Source organism: Scyliorhinus canicula, chromosome 4, assembly GCF_902713615.1.
Source record: "Scyliorhinus canicula chromosome 4, sScyCan1.1, whole genome shotgun sequence".
NCBI classification, from domain to species: Eukaryota; Metazoa; Chordata; class Chondrichthyes; order Carcharhiniformes; family Scyliorhinidae; genus Scyliorhinus; species Scyliorhinus canicula.
Window position 1 is genome coordinate 152,987,940 of NC_052149.1, and position 17,568 is coordinate 153,005,507.

Genomic DNA, 17,568 nt, shown 5'->3' on the forward strand with positions numbered 1-17,568 from the left:
ATTTGACATTTTGATGGTTTAGATAAGAGAAACTGTCTCCATTATTTGAGGACTTGATAACGAGAGGACACTGAAATAAATTGGCAAAAAATCCAGAGACAACATTAACTTTTTTATGCAAGGACTGGTGAGGATTTGGAATGCACTGCCCCATAGGCTGGTGGGTAGAGATTTAATGAGTCTTCAAAAGAGAATTGAAGAAAAAACTGCAGGGATATGGGAGAAGAGTACGGGTGTGGGATAATTAGAATGCTCTTTGAAACAGCCACTGTAAAATCAATGGGCTGAGTGGCCTTCTTCAATGTACTATTTTATGATTCCATTTGTGAAATGCTTACTCAGATGAGTTGATCAGCAATCATTTACATATTTAAGTTTTGGATTCAGACTAAAATATTCAACTTCATTTTTTCTTTCCTATCTCTAATCTTTCAATTTCTCTTTCTTGCCTTGCTTACATTTTTTATTGTTCATTTACGGAATGTGGGTGTCGCCGGTTATGCCAGCATTTATTGCCCATTACAAGTTGCCCTTCAGAAGGTGGTGGTGATTGAGCCGCTGCAGTCCCTGAGGTGTAGGTATACCACAGTGCTGTTTGGGAAGGAGTTCCAGGATTTTGACCCAGCAACAGTGAAGGAACAGCGATATAGTTCCAAGCCGGGGTGGTGAGTGACTTAGAGGGGAACCTCCAGGTGGTGGGATTCCCAGGTATCTGTTGCTCTTGTCCTTCTAGATGGCAGTGATCGTTTGGAAGGTGCTGTCTAAGGAACCTTGGCAAGTTTCTCCAGTTCAAGTTGCAGATGGTACACACAGCTGTCACTGTTTGTCGGTGGTGGAGGGATTGAATGTTCATGGAAGGGGTTAGCAATCAAGCGGGCTGCTTTGTCCTGGATTGTGTCAAGCTTCTTGAGTGTTGTTGGAGCTGCACTCATCCAGACAAGTGGAGAATATTACATTACACTCCTGACTTGTGCGTTGTAGATGGTGGATAAGACTTTGAGGTGAAGGGAGATGAGTTATTCACTGTAGAATTCATAACCTATGACCTGCCCTGGTAGCCAGAGTATTGCTATGTCTAGTCCAGTTCAGTTTCTGATCAATGGTAATACCCAGGATGTTGATTGTGGGGGATTCAGCAATGGTAATGCCATTGAATTTCAAGAGCTGTTGATTAGATCGTCTCTTGTAGAAGATGGCCATTGTCTGGCACTTGCATGGCGCGACTGCAACTTATCACTTGTTAGATATTGTCCAGGTCTTGCTGCCTTTGGACATGGACTGGTTCATTATTTGAGGTGGTGCGAATGGTGCTGAACATTGCGCCGTCATCTGCGAATAACCCTACTTCCGACCTAATAATGGAAGGGAGTTCATTGATGAAGCAGCAGAAGATGGTTGGGCCTAGGACACTACCTGAGGAACTCCTGCAGTGATGTCCTGGAGCTGAGATGATTGAGCTCCAACCACCACAACCATCTTCCTCTGTGCCAGGTCTGACTCCAACGAGCGGAGAGTTTTCCCCCTGATCACCATTGACTCCAGTTTTGCTAGGACTTCTTGATGCCATACTCTATACAATGCTGCCTTGATACCAAAGTGGAGAAGGCGCTGGTTGAACAGGAGGAACATCAAACATCAGTGGAGCTGGAGATGCTGAGAGACCAGCAGAAAAGCTCCAGGAGCAGGTGGGGGACCTAGAGAATAGGTCCTGCCAGCAGAACTTGAGAATTGTTGGTCTCCTGGAGGGGTCAGAAGGAACGAACACAGGGGCGTACATAGAGGGCATGTTCGAGAAGTTACTGGGGGATGGGACGTTCTCCCGACACTTGGAGGTGGACAGGGCTCGTAGAGCGCTCGCGAGGAAGCCGCGAGATTTGAACAGGGCTCTACTGACGGGGGTAGTGGACACGGGTTATTCGGCGATCACAATCTCGGATCATGCCTTGCACTGGGTTGACCTACAGGTTAGCAAGGAGAGTAGCCAGTGCCCGCACTCGAGGCTGGACGTGGGACTTTTAGCTGATGAAGAGGTGTGTGGGCGGCTGAGGAAATGTATTCAGAACTACATGGAAGTTAACCACATGGGTGAAGTTTCGGCGGCGGTGGTCTGGGAGGCATTGAAAGCGGTGGTTAGAGGGGAGCTGATCTCGATACGGATCCACAGGGAGAAGGCAGACAGAGCAGAGACGGACCGACTGATAAAGGAGATATTGCAGGTCGACAGGAGGTATGCGGAGACCCCAGAGGCAGGGCTTCTGAGGGATTGACTGAGGCTACAGTCGGAGTTTGGCTTGTTAACTACAGGGAAGGCGGTGGAGCAGCTGAGGAAGGCGAGGGGGGGGCGATTTATGAACATGGAGAGAAGGCCAGCTGAATGCTTCTGCAGCAGCTTAGAAAGAGGGAGGCAACCAGGGAGATAGGGAAAGTAAAGTACAGGGGACAGGAACCTGGTTGGAGACTCAGCAGGGGTTAAAAAGGCATTCAAGGAGTTTTACAGCAGGTTGCATGAGTCGGAACCCCCAGCTGGACCGGAGGGGATGAGGCACTTGTTAGGGGGGCTGAAGTTCCCGAAGTGGGGTGGGGGGTTGGTAGAAGGGCTTGGGGCACCGATCGGGTTGGAGGAAATAGCAGAGGGTCTGAAGGCCATGCAGTCGGGTAAAGCCCCGGGGCCGGACGGGTACCCAGTGGAGTTTTATAAAACGTTCCCTGGGATATTGGGTCGCTGTTGATGAGGACATTCAATGACGCAAGGAAGCGTGGGGCGTTTCCCCCGACGATGTCACAGGCCACGATCTCATTGATCCTGAAGCGGGACAAGAACCCGGAGCTATGCGGGTCCTATAGGCCGATATCCCTACTAAATATGGATGCCAAACTGTTGGCCAAAATCTTGTCCTCTAGGATTGAAGATTGCGTTCCGGACGTGATTGGGGAGGACCAGACGGGATTTGTTAAGCGTAGGCAGTTGGCGGCCAACGTAAGAAGGTTGTTAAATGTGATTATGATGCCCCCAGAAGATAGGGACAAGGAGGTAGTGGTTGCAATGGCCGCAGAGAAGGTGTTTGATCGGGTGGAATGGGAATATCTGTGGGAGGTACTGGGGCAGTTTGGATTTGGGCGGGGCTTCATTGACTGGGTCAGGCTGCTGTATCAGGCTTCTGTTGCGACGTATGGACGAACAGGTCAACATCAGACAATTTCAGGCTGCATCGGGGTACGAGACAGGGATGTCCCCCTCTCCCCACTGCTGTTCGCATTGGCCATAGAGCGCTGAGAGCTTCAAGGGGCTGGAAGTGGCTGGCCCGGGAAGAGTGGAACACAGTCTCGCTATACGCAGACAACCTGCTCTTATATGTTTCGGACCCACTAGAAGGGATGGAAGAAATTGTGAAGATTCTGGGGGTATTTGGCCGGTTTTCTGGTTATAAACTGAATATGGGGAAAAGTGAGATGTTCGCGATCCAGGCAAGGGGACAGGAAAGGCTATTGGAGGAGCTGCCGTTTAGGGTGGTAGGGGGAAGCTTTCGGTACCTAGGCATTCAGGTGGCGCGGGAATGGGAACAGCTACACAAGTTAAATTTGGCCCGATTAGTAGTCCAAATGAAGGACAATTTCCGAAGGTGGGACCCGCTCCCTTTGTCACCAGGTGGGAGGGTGTAGACAGTGAAAATGACGGTCATCCCGAGATTCCTGTTTGTGTTTCAGTGTCTCCCCATCTTTATTCCGCGGTCCTTCTTCAAACGGATCAATAAGGTGATCACTGGCTTCGTATGGCAAATATAGCCATGGTTAGGAAGTGGGTGGTGGGCAGAGGGTCGGTGTGTGAGCGTGTGGAGGCAGCATCATTCAAGGGCACTAGTTTGGGTGCATTGGTAACGGTGCCTCTGCTGTTCCTGCCGGCACGGTACTCCACCAGCCCCTGTGGTGGCGGCGGCCCTGAGAATCTGGGGGCAATGGAGAAGACACTTGGGAGCGGAAGGAGCATCGGTCTGGTCTCCAATCTGCAATAATCACCGGTTCGCCCCGGGAGGAATGGATGGATGGTTGGCAGAGAGCAGGGATTGAGAGGATGGGAGATCTGTTTATAGAGGGGAGCTTTTCTAGCCTAAGGGAGCTGGAGAAGAAATTTGGATTGACGAGAAGAAATGAGTTTTGGTACCTGCAGGCGCGGGACTTCCTGCGCAGGCAGGTCTCAACCTTCCCGCTCCTGCCGCCAAGGGGGGGTACAGGACAGGGTAGTTTCCAGAATGTGGGTGGGAGAAAGGAGGGTTTCTGACATTTACAAGTATCTTATGGGGTGACTTCCGGTGGCTGTGATGGATCAGTAAGCCACACATTTGGAAGCTCCCGTTTTAAAGAGATTTTTCGGCTCTTTTGAGAGCCCAAAACGGAAATTTTTCGACGTCTCCCGGTGGGGGAAGGTGTGCTGAACGACTTTCCCTGCAGTCCATGACTCGAACTCGGAGTGGAAAGGGGGAAAAAACAGCAGCAGCTCCTCAGAAAAAACGGGGGAAGGGATCCAAGATGGCCGCCGACAGAGCTCCAGAGGAATGGAGACTCTGGGCCCAGGAACAACAAACTGATCTCCTGCGCTGCTTTAAAGAATTCAAGGATGAAGTACTGAGCTCTCTGCAGGAAACGAACAGAAGGCTGTCAGAGATTCAGTCCACCCAGGGTGCTGCCATCAAGAAGTTGCAGACGTAGGCCATTGACCGAGAGGAGGAAGCCGTGGTCCTCGTGAGTAAGGTGGAGGGGCACGAAGCACTCCACAAGAAGTGGCAGGAACGCTTTTAGGAGCTGGATCACCGCATGAGGCGGAAAAACCTGCGGATCTTGGGCCTTGCAGAGGGGCTGGAGGGATCGGACCTGACAGCCTATGTGGCTGTAATGCTGAATTCGCTAGTGGGGGCCGGATCTCTCCATCTGCCCTTGGAGGTGGAGGGAGCGCACAGGGTGCTGGCCAGGAGGCCCAAGGAAGATGAACCCCCGCGTGCGGTGCTGGTGAGGTTCCACCGGTTCAGTGATCGGGAGTGCGTGCTGCGCTGGGCCAAGAAGGTGAAGAGCAGCAATTGGGAGAATGGGGTAGTGCGGATCTACCAGGACTGGAGTGCGGAGGTGGCTAAGCGGCGGTCCGGATTTAATCGGACGAAAGAGGTGCTTTATAGAAAAAAGATAAAGTTCGGAATGTTGCCGCCCGCGCGCCTGTGGGTAACTTATTTGGACCGGCACCATTATTTCGATTCCCCGGAGGAGGCGTGGGCCTTCGTGCGGACGGAGAAACTGGACTTGAACTAGGGGTTGGGGGTTGCGAGGTCGGCTGTAAGATATTAGTGCTGGATTCTGCTGTTGCTGTGTTCTCTTTTTCTTCTGTTGTTTTCTTCTTGTTTTAGTACTTTTGCAATTTTGATATGGTTATTTACGGAGGGGTTGTTCTGCTATGTTTTTGTTTTTGTGCTGTGGGACATTGTTTGGGCTGTGTATCTTGAGGGGAGGGTCGGGGGGGTATGTTGTATTCTATGCCGGAGTGGGGGTATGGAGTGGGGCTGATATTTGGGAGCTGCGTCAGAAGGGTGTGGTGGGGCAGTGCAAAAGCGCGGGCTTTCCTCTGGTTTCCCGTGCTGCGGGGCTGGGGGGTGGAGATGGTGACGGGGGAGGCGGGGCCTTAACTGGTTCTTCCCCGCGCTGGAGCGGTGCCAGGTGAAGGGATAGATTGGGGGATGATCCCACTTCGGGAGGGGTCGGGCTATTGGCGGGAGTTTCCGGGGTCAGCAGAAGTTAGCTGACCCACGGAAGTACAATGGAGGACGGTTCGCGGCTGGGAGGGTTCCTAGCCTGGGGGGGAAGGGAGGGGGGGAAAGGGGAATACCGGGTTGCTGCTGGTAGGGTCAAGAAGGAGCTGGTGGGGGCTGGGGGGACAGAGGTGAGGGGTTGTCGCTATGGGGACGGGGTCGAGCAGGGGGTGCTGGCCTGGGGCGGGCAGTCGACGGGCTATGGCTAGTCGACGGGGGAGGGGGGCGGGACGCCCTCTGATCCGGTTGGTCACCTGGAATGTGAGAGGGTTGAATGGGCCGGTGAAGCGGTCGAGGGTACTGGCTCACCTGAAGGGGCTAAAGGCGGATGTGGCAATTCTTCAGGAGACCCACCTGAGGGTGGCGGACCAGGTCCGCCTGAGGAAGGGATGGGTGGGGCAGGTTTTCCACTCGGGGTTGGATGTGAGGAACCGGGGAGTGGCGATTCTGGTGGGGAAAAATGTGTCGTTTGAGGCATCGGAGGTGGTGGCGGATAAGGGGGGTAGGTATGTGATGGTTAGGGGCAGGCTACAAGGAGAGAAGGTGGTACTGGCTAGTGTGTATGCCCCAAATTGGGACGATGCGGGCTTTATGAGGTGTATGTTGGGACGGATCCCGGATCTGGAGGCGGGAGGTCTGATCATAGGGGGGGACTTTAATACGGTGTTGGATCCTTCACTGGATCGGTCCAGCTCTAGGACGGGTAGGAGGCCGGCGGCGGCCAAGGTACTGAGAGGGTTTATGGATCAGATGGGTGGAGTGGATCCATGGAGGTTTGTGAGGCCGAGGGCACGCGAGTACTCTTTCTTCTCCCACGTACATAGGGTCTACTCTCGGATAGATTTCTTCGTGGTGAGTAGGGGACTGATCCCGAGAGTGGAGGAGGCCGAGTATTCGGCCATTGCAATCTCCGACCACGCTCCGCATTGGATAGAGTTGGAGATGGGAGAGGTGTGAGACCAACGTCCGTTGTGGCGGTTGGATGTGGGGTTGTTGGCGGAGGAGGTGGTGTGTAGGAGGGTCCGGGCAAGTATTGAGGGGTACCTTGAGGTGAATGGTACGGGGGAGGTTCAGGTGGGGATGGTCTGGGAAGCCCTGAAGGCAGTAATTCGTGGGGAGCTGATATCCATCCGGGCACACAGGGAGAGGAGCGAGAGGAGTGAGAGGGATAGACTGGTGGGAAAGATGCTGGAGGTGGACAGGAGGTATGCAGAGGCACCAGAGGAGGGACTGTTGGGGGAGAGGCGCAGCCTGCAGGCTAAATTTGATTTGCTGACCACTAGAAAGGCGGAGGCACAGTGGAGGAAGGCACAAGGGGCAGTGTACGAACATGGTGAAAAGGCGAGTAGGATGCTGGCTCATCAGCTCCGTAAGCGGGATGCGGCTAAGGAGATTGCTGGAGTGAGAGATAAGAGTGGGAATGTGGTGCGGAAGGGGGTAGAGGTGAATGAGGTCTTCAAGGATTTTTACGGGGAACTGTACCGGTCGGAGCCAACGGGGGAGAGGAGGGGAATGGAGAGGTTCCTGGACGGGCTTTCTTTCCCAAAGGTGCAGGAGGAGAAGGTGGAGGGGTTGGGTGCGCCGATTGAGCTGGAGGAGCTAGTTAAGGGGATCGGGCAGATGCAGTCAGGGAAGGCACCGGGGCCGGATGGGTTCCTGGTGGAATTTTATAAAAAGTTTGTGGATCTAGTGGGCCCCTTGCTGGTGCGAACACTCAATGAAGCGTGGGAGGGGGGGACTTTGCCCCCGACGATGTCACGGGCGCTGATCTCGTTAATTTTAAAGAAGGACAAGGACCCCCAGCAGTGTGGTTCATACAGGCCCATATCTCTCCTCAATGTGGACGCTAAGGTGCTGGCAAAAATCCTGGCCACCAGGATAGAGGACTGTGTGCCAGGGGTTGTGCACGAGGACCAGACAGGTTTTGTGAAGGGAAGGCAGCTGAACAAGAATGTGCGGAGATTGCTGAATGTCATTATGATGCCGGCGATTGAGGGGGAGGCAGAGATAGTGGTGGCACTGGATGCGGAGAAGGCCTTCGATAGAGTGGAGTGGGGGTACCTATGGGAGGTGTTGGGGAGGTTTGGATTTGGTGAAGGGTTTATTAGATGGGTGAGGCTGCTATATGAGGCCCCGATGGCGTGCGTGGCCACGAATAGGAGGTCGGAGTACTTCCGGTTTTACCGAGGGACCAGGCAGGGTTGCCCCCTGTCCCCCTTGTTGTTTGCACTGGCAATCGAGCCGCTGGCGATGGCATTGAGAGATTCAGAGAGGTGGAGAGGCTTGGTGCGAGGTGGAGAGGAACATAGGGTGTCGTTGTATGCCGACGACCTGTTACTGTATGTGGCGGACCCGGTGGGAGGGATGCCGGGAGTGATGGAGTTACTAGCCGAGTTTGGGACCTTCTCAGGTTATAAATTAAACTTAGGCAAGAGCGAGGTGTTTGTGGTGCACCCTGGAGACCAGGAGGAAGGAATTGGTAGGCTCCCGCTTAGGCGGGCAGGGGAGAGCTTTAGGTACCTGGGGGTGCAAGTGGCCAGGGACTGGGGGACTCTCCACAAGCATAACTTTACCAGGCTGGTAGATCAGATGGGAGGAGGAGTTCAGGAGGTGGGACATGCTGCCATTGTCGTTGGCGGGGAGGGTGCAGTCCGTCAAAATGACAGTGCTTCCGAGGTTCTTGTTCCTTTTTCAGTGCCTGCCCATATTTATCCCCAGGGCCTTCTTTAGGAGAGTGACTAGCAGTATTCTGAGTTTTGTGTGGGCACATGGGACTCCGAGAATGAGGAGGGTGTTCCTGGAGCGAGGAAGGGATGGAGGTGGGCTGGCACTGCCCAACCTTCTGGGGTACTATTGGGCTGTCAATGGTGCGTAAATGGGTGATGGAGGGGGGAGGGGCGGCGTGGAAAAGAATGGAGATGGCGTCATGTAGAGGTACGAGCCTGGGTGCCATGGTAACAGCACCGTTGCCGCTCTCCCCTAAGAGATTTACCACGAGCCCGGTGGTGGCGGCGACCCTAAGAATCTGGGAACAATGGAGACGGCATCAGGGGGAAACAGGGGGCTCGATGGAGGCTCCACTGGGTGGCAACCATCGGTTCATCCCGGGGAACACGGATGGGGGATTCAGGGGGTGGCAAAGGGCGGGCATCAGCAAATTGAGGGACCTGTTTATTGGCGGGAGGTTTGCGGGCCTGGGGGAACTGGAAGATAAATTTGGCCTTCCCCAGGGGAACATGTTCAGATACCTGCAGGTAAAGGCGTTTGCTAGGCGACAGGTAGAGGGATTCCCTTTGCTGCCCTCGCAGGGGACGATGGACAGAGTGCTTTCGGGGGTGTGGGTAGGAGAGGGGAAGGTGTCTGACATCTATACGGTAATGCAGGAGGTGGAGGAGTCGTCAGTGGAGGAGCTGAAGGCTAAATGGGAGGAGGAACTCGGGGAGCAGATAGAGGACGGGACTTGCGCGGATGCCTTGTAGAGAGTTAACTCTTCCTCCTCATGTGCGAGGCTTAGTCTCATCCAATTTAAGGTGCTGCACCGGGCCCACATGTCCGGGACTAGGATGAGTAGGTTCTTCGGGGGTGCGGACAGGTGCACCAGATGTTCGGGGAGTCCTGCGAACCACGCCCATATGTTCTGGGCATGCCCAGCACTGGAAGAATTCTGGAAGGGGGTGGCGGGAACGGTGTCGAGGGTGGTTGGATCCAGGGTCAAACCAGGGAGGGGACTCGCGATTTTTGGAGTTGCGGTAGAGCCGGGAGTGCAGGAGGCGAAAGAGGCCGGTGTCCAGGCCTTTGCGTCCCTAGTAGCCCGTCGAAGGATTCTGTTACAATGGAAGGATGCAAGGCCCCCAAGTGTGGAGACCTGGATCAGTGACATGGCGGGATTTATAAAATTGGAAAAGGTCAAATTTGCCCTGAGAGGATCAATACAAGGGTTCTATAAACGATGGCAGCCTTTTCTGGACTTCCTGGCTCAGAGATAGGTAACTGGGTCAATAGCAGCAGCAACCCGGGGGGGGGGGGGGGGGGGGTGCATTATTGTAGTGTTTATTCTGTAACTTTATAGTATGTTAATTTGCGTTGTTGTTAAAATGCTGGGTTGTTCATGGGGATGGGGCGAATGTATATGATTGTTAATATTATTGTTATTTTCGGTATTTTACTAAGGTGCGTCAATGTTGTATAAAATCAAAATTTCTCAATAAAAATTATTTTTTAAAAAAAAAGTATCTTATGGGGTCAGAGGAGACGCAGACCGAGGAGTTGAAGCACAAGTGGGAAGAGGAGTTAGGAAGAGAGATAGAGGATGGTCTCTGGGCAGACGCGTTGAGTAGAGTCAACGCGTCCACATCATGTGCCAGGCTCAGCCGGATACAGTTCAAGGTCATTCACTGGGCTCACATGACAGTGGCTCGGATGAGCACGTTCTTTGGGGTAGATGCTCGGTGTGCAAGGTGTGCAGGAGGGTCAGCGAACCATGACCTTATGTCCTGCGCATGCCCGAAGCTTAGGGGATTCTGGCAGGGTTTTGCGGATGTCATGTCCAAAGTATTGAAAACAAGGGTGGCACCGAGTCCAGAGGTGGCGATTTTCGGAGTGTCGGAAGACCCGGGAATCCAGGAGGCAGACGTTCTAGCGTTTTGTTCCCTGGTAGCCCGGAGACGGATTAACCATCAGCAGGGTTTAAGTAGGGGGTTAGTAAAGGTGGGACCTGCAAGGGAGGAAGACGGCTTTTGCACTATGTTTATATTTTCACGTACATTGTTTATTCTGTTGTTATAAAACCATAAATGCCTCAATAAAATGAAATGAAAAGAAAATCGCTTATTGTCACAAGTAGGCTTCAAATGAAGTTACTGTGAAAAGCCCCTAGTCGCCACATTCCGGCGCCTGTTCGGGGAGGCTGATACGGGAATCGAACCGTGGTGCTGGCCTGCCTTCGACTGCTCTCAAAGCCAGCGATTTAGCCCTGTGCTTTATATTTAAAAATACTTTATTTTCTGTATTTTTCTGTTTGTGGGAGTTCCTAATATATTGGACATTATATATTGGACATTTGCTGGTTGCCCAATTATTATTACAATACCTCCGTGCTGTATCACTGGCCTGCTATTTGTACTTTAGGTATGCTTCGGTATATGTGACATCTGAACACTAAAAACAAGATTTTAATCAAAATAAATCATCCCAACGTAGAGTCATAGATGTTGACAGCATGGAATCAGGCCCATCTTGTCCATGCCGCCCAGTTTCTATCACTAACCTAGTCCCACTTGCTCAGAAGTGATGGAGTGGGAAGGGGTCCCAATTGGGGAGGTGAAGAGGAAGTGGGAGGAAGAGCTAGGAGGAGAGTTGGAAGTCAGGGTATGGGAGAAGACCCTGAGGACAGTCAATGCATCGTCGTCATGGGGGGGAGGGGGGGGAGAGAAGAGAGACAAAGAATGAGTGAGAGAGAGAAAGGGAAGGCATTGAAGTGACTAATAAGGAATAAGGAAAGGGAATATAATGTATGGGTAGTTAGGGTTCAGGGCTGGGGGGAGTTGGGTATGTTATTGTGGGGTTTTTGCGTGTGTTGGATCTCTGTTGTTTAAAATGTTCAAATTATAAATGCCTCAATAAAATATTTTTTTTAAAAAACAATATATTTCCTGTAATAGGGTGACCAGAACTGGATACAATATTCCATGTGTGGTCTTACCAATATCATGTACAACTTCAACAAGGCGTCCCAACTCCAGTATTCAATATTCTGACCAATAAAACCTGGCATGCTGAATGCCTTCTTCACCCTGTCCACCTGCGACTTCACTTTCAAGGAGCTATGAACCCTGTATTCCTAGATCTTTGTTCTGTATCTCTCCCCAACTCCCTACCATTAACTGAGTAGGTCCTGCCCTGACCTAATCCATCAAAAATGCATCACCTCACATTTACCCAAATTAAACTCCATCTGCCATTCATCGGCCCACTGTCCCAATTGGTCAAGATATTGTTGCAATTTTATATAACCTTCTCCACTATCCACTGTGCCATCAATCTTAGTGCCATCTGCAAACTTACGAACCGTGCCTCCTATATTCTCATCCAAATCATAACAGTGGACCGAGCACCAATCCATGAAAGCCAATTTTGTATCCAACTGGCTACCTCACCCTGGATTCAGTGAGATTTAACCTTTTGCAACAACCTAACATGCAGTATCATGTCAATGGCCTTGCTAAAGTCCATGTAGACAACGTCAACCGCACTGCCCTCATCTACCTTCTTGGTTACCCCTTCAAAAATTCAATCAAATTCGTGAGACATGATTTTCCCCTTACAAAGCCATGCTGACTTTTCCCAATTAGCCCTTGCCTGTCAAAATGCCTGTAGATCTTGTCCCTCAGAATACTTTCCAACAACGTACCCACTATAGACGTAAAGCTCACCGGTCTGCAGCTCCCAGGCTTGTCCCAATAGCCCCTCTTAAACAAGGGCACAGCATTTGCTACCTTCCAATCTTCAGGCACCTCTCCTGTGGCTTTCGATGATTCAAATATCTCAGCTAGGGGACCGGCAATTTCCTCCCTAGCCTCCTACAGCGCCCTGGGATACATTTCATCAGGTCCCGGGGATTTATCTTTCTTGATGCGCTTTAACACCTCCAACATCTCCTTCACCTAACAGCATTTAATAAGTGCATCTGCTTACTTTTATAGTCCCACTCCCAAATGCAATGTTTATACGCAAAAATAAGTTATCCACTGTGCACAATAGCTGTTATAGCACACCAACACAAATAAATCATAACATAAATAATATTTATGTGCAGTAAGTCTAAATTAACATTATTCTTAACCTAAACATGAGCACAAGAGAGCCCTTCATCTCTTCCATAAGTAGGAAGAAAATAAGAGAAAATAACTGATCAACAGTCTCCTGAGCGAACAGAAATAGTTTAGTCTAAGCTAATGCAAGACTTATTCTGTGCAATCAACTATGAAGTGTCCAAAAGATTTTACTCTTTGCAAGATTACCTGGCATTGTTTTGCACCCACAGCTGTAAACAAGTCACTTTAGGCAATGGATACCGCATTTAGTTTAAAATTATATCGGTATAATTTCAATGGCAGAAAAATAAGGTTTTCTAAAAGAATACTCTTAATGGAATACTTAGATTGCCAGAGGTTGTTTTTATTACATTTGGTGCACCTTAACAAGATGCTGACATGATACAGCTATTTCTGACAAAAATAAATGGAACACTTATGAAACTATAACTGGCAACTGTGAAATTAACTTTAATGTAAAAAGTATAATGGTCATCCTTTTTTGTCTAATAAGCTTTTAACGGTGGATGTTTTGAGTGATTGGGACTATACTTCCAACTTGCTTTTTGCAATAACTACATTCAAGTTTGCAGATAGAAGCTTAAATCTGCTGCATAGTTTTCTCCCATCATACATTTTCTCATCTGGACAAATGAATTACTTAAGAGACAGCAAAGCATATTAGTTTTCAGCACTCAGAACAATACTGAAAATTACACTGTCCCCTTTAACTATAAAATGTAATAAAAGAGTTGATGATTCTTACCCCCATGGGATTCCATTCCTCTGCTGGATGGAAGGAAGGATCCAGATGGTGGGGGGCCCAGAATGCCTGGAGCCAGGTTTGTTGACTGTAAAACCAGTGGATCGGCCCTGGAAGCAATGAAGAAACTAAGTTCATACCAATACGCACAAATCATGATGCAATTGAAAATTGGGTTAGTAAATTTGCTGATGACACCAAGATTGGTGGAGTAGTGGATAATGTGGAGGCTGTTGTAGGCTGCAAAGAGACATTGAAAGGATGCAGAGCTGGGCTGAAAAGTGGCAGTTGAAGTCTAACCCTGATAAGTGTGAGGTGATTCATTTTGATAGGACAAATTTGAATGCGGATTACAGGGTTAACGGCAGCGTTCTGAAGAATGTGGAGGAGCAGAGAGATCTCGGAGTTCATGTCCATAGATCTCTGAAAGTTGCCACTCAAGTGGATAGAGCCATGAGGAAAGCCTATAATGTTAGCATTTATTAACAAGGGGGTTGAGTTTAAGAGCCGTGAGGTTATGCTGAGGTTGTACAAGACCTTGGTAAGACCACATTTGGAGTAGTGTGTGCAGTTTTGGTCACCTCATTATAGGAAGGATGTGGAAGCATTGGAAAGGGTGCAAAAGAGATTTACCAGGATGCTGCCTGGATTGGAGGGTGGGTCTTATGAGGAAGGGTTGAGGGAACCAGGGCTTTTCTTATTGGAGCGAAGGAGGATGAGAGGTGACATAATTGAGATGTATAAGATGATGAGAAGGGTTGATAGAGTGGATGTTCAGCGACTTTTGCCTCGGGTGGATGTAGCTGTTACAAGGGGACATAACTATAAAGTTCATGGTGGAATATATAGGAGGGATGTCAGAGGTAAGTTCTTTACTCAGAGAGTGGTTGGGGCATGGAATGCACTCCCAGCTATGGTAGTGGAGGCGGCCACTTTAGGAACTTTCAAGCGGTTATTGGATAGGCATATGGAGTGCACTAGAATGATTGGGAGTAGGTTGATTTGATCTTAGTTTCAGACTAGTTCGTCACAACATCGTGGGCTGAAGGGCCTGTACTGTGCTGTTCTATAAGTAGTTTCATAACATCAACCCAAAGGCAAAAATAATTAAAGCAAAAAGTGTCTGTATATCTGTTACTTTTATGCAATATAATATAAAGTTTTAAAATTGGTTACATTGAAACAAGGTAGAGCAATGACAAATGACTTGAGGCTGGTTAAAGAAGGTTTCATAATTCAGCTGTTTTTACAGTCCTTCCTCTTAAGCAGAGAAGCTGCTGCTCACTTAGAGACAGCAAGATATTATGGACTCAAATGCCATTATTAAAGTCAATAAAATTTTGGAAATGCAGGATCTTCTCTACGTTTTGAGAAAAATCTACTGCTTGAAAATTCTGCAAACAGAATTAAAGGCAGTTTTATGAAGAACTCAAGTACTTTTCTCCAAATTTTTTAAATGTCATGTCCATTGGGGTGGCACGGGTTAGCACTGCTGCCTCAGTGCCAGAGATCCGGGTTCAATTCTGACCGTGGGTGACTGTGTGGAGTTGGCACACTCTCCCCGTGTCTGCGTGTGTTTCATCCAGGTGCTCCTGTTTCCTTCCACAGCCCGTAGATGTGCAAGTTAGATGGTTTAGCCATGCTAAATTGCCCCTTAAAGTATCCAAAGATGTGGGGTTACAGGGTAGGACCTAGGTAGGGTGCTCTTTCAGAGGGTCGGTGCAGACTCAATGGGCCGAATGGTATCCTTCTGCACTGCAGGTATTCTTCAAGCATCAATTACACAAAACATACACATCATAAATGTAGCATGTCACTGAAAGGGGCAACATGTCACTGAAAGGGGCAACACAGGTGGAGAAGGTAGTCAAGAAGGCATATGGCATGCTTGCCTTCATTGGCCGGGGCATTGAGCATAAGAATTGGCAAGTCATGTTGCAGCTGCACAGAACCTTAGTTAGGCCACACTTGGGAGCATAGTGTTCAATTCTGGTCGCCACACTACCAGAAGGATGTGGAGGCTTTAGAGAGGGTGCAGAAGAGATTTACCAGGATGTTGTCTGGTATGGAGGGCATTAGCTATGAGGAGCGGTTGAATAAACTCGGTTTGTTCTCACTGGAACGACGGAGGTTGAGGGGCGACCTGATAGAGGTCTACAGAATTATGAGGGACATAGACAGAGTGGATAGTCAGAGGTTTTCCCCCAGGGTAGAGGGGCCAATTACTAGGGGGCATTGGTTTAAGGTGCAAGGGGCAAGGTTTAGAGGAGATGTACGAGGCAAGTTTTTTTTTTATATACAGAGGGTAGTGGGTGCCTGGAACTCGCTGCCGGAGGAGGTGGTGGTAGCAGGGACGATGGTGACATTTAAGGGGCATCTTGACAAATGCATGAATACGGTGGGAATAGAGGGATACGGACCCAGGAAGTGTAGAAGATTTTAGTTTAGTCGGGCAGCATGGTCAGCATGGGCTTGGAGGGCCGAAGGGCCTGTTCCTGTGCTGCACTTTTCTTTGTTCAATCTGTGCAAACTTTAATAGATTAAACTCTGTTGCGCTGCGGTGCAGGAGAGTGATAGTTATAGGGGACTCTATAGTAAGGGACACAGGTGAGCGCTTCTATGGATGTGAAAGAAATTCCAGGATGATATTTTGCCTCCCTGGTGCCAGGGTCAAGGATGTCTGTGAACAAACACAGGACATCCTGAAGGGAGAGGGTGAACAACCAGAGGTCGTAGCACATATAGGTACTAATGACATAGGCAGGAAGAGTGATGAGGCCCTGCAGAAGGAATTCAGGGAGTGGGCCATAACCTAAAAAGCAGGGTCTCTACGATTGTAATCTCAGGATTACTCATGTGCCAAGTGCCAGTGAGACTAGAAATAGGAAGATAGTGCAGCTAAATACGTGGCTGCATTGGTGGTGTAAGAGGGAAGGTTTCAGATTTCTGGACCACTGGGATCTCTTCCAGGGCAGGTGTGACCTGTACAAGGACTGGTTGCACCTAAACTGGAGGGGCACCAATATCCTGGCTTGGAGGTTTACTAGAGTCACTTGGGAGGATTTGAACTAGTATGGCAGAGGGGTGAGAGCCACAGCGATAGCTGAGAAGGTGCAATAACTGATGGGGAAATAGGGAACAAAAATAAGAGAACAACATCACCCTGTCTGCTCAAACGCAGTGGGTTGAAGTGTATTTGTTTCAACGCCAGAGGTATAGCAGGTTAGGCAGATGAATTTAAAGCACTTATCAGTATTTGGAACTACTTGTGACTATCACAGAAACATGGTTAAAGGAAGGGCAGGATCAGCAGCTGAACATTGGAGGATGCAAATGCTTCAGAGGAGATAGAGGGGGATGTAAAAGGGCTGGGGGAGGTGCATTACTGGTTAAGGAGAATATTATAGCTGTGCTGCGGGAGGATAGCCCGGAGGTCTCATACAAGAGGCAATCTGGGTGGAACTCAGGAACAAGGGTCAATCACAATGTTGGCCGTTTATTACAGGCCCCCCAACTGCCAACGATAGAGGAGCAGATAGGTAGAGAGATTTTGAATACGTGCAAAAGTAACAGGGTTGCTGTGGTAGGGGATTTTAACTTCCCCTCTATTGACTGGGACTCACTTAGTGCTAGGGGTTTGGGTGCGGCAGAGTTTGAGAGTTTTATCCAGGAAAGCTTCTTGATGCAATATGTAAATAGTCCAACTAGGGAAGGGGCAGTACTGGACCTGATATTGGGGAATGAGCCTAGACATGTGGTTGAGGTTTCAGTAGAGACTGATCCTTTTGGGAATAGTGACCACAATTCAATAGGTTTTAGGGTACTTTCGGATAGGGATGAAGGTAACCTTAGCATTAAAGTGTTAAACTGGTGAAAGGCAAATTATGATAACATTAGACAGGAATTGAAGAATTTGGATTGGGTGCGGCTGTTGCAAGGTAAATCAACATCGGACATGTGAGAGTCTTTCAAGCGACAGTTGATTAGGATTCAGGTAAGTCGTGTTCCTGAGAGAACGAAGGATAAGTATGGGAAGTTTTGGGAACCTTGGAAAACGAGGGATAGATAAGTCTCCTGAGCCTGATGGGATTTACCCCAGAATACTGAGGGAAGCAATGGAGGAAATTGCTGGTGCTTTGATTGGCATTTTTGTATCCTCATTGGCTACAGGTAAGATCCCAGAGCACTGGAGAATAGCTAATGT

At 49.5% G+C, this 17,568-nt stretch overlaps 1 protein-coding gene across 1 annotated transcript in view; it reads right to left on the minus strand.

The window, feature by feature from the left end:
• The window catches only part of LOC119965092 (matrin-3-like), a 142,398-nt gene that overhangs the window by 66,257 nt on the left and 58,573 nt on the right, over positions 1 to 17,568 (minus strand). The window contains 1 exon segment of the mRNA XM_038795375.1: positions 13,368 to 13,474. Coding sequence (XP_038651303.1) covers positions 13,368 to 13,474 — 107 coding nt within the window.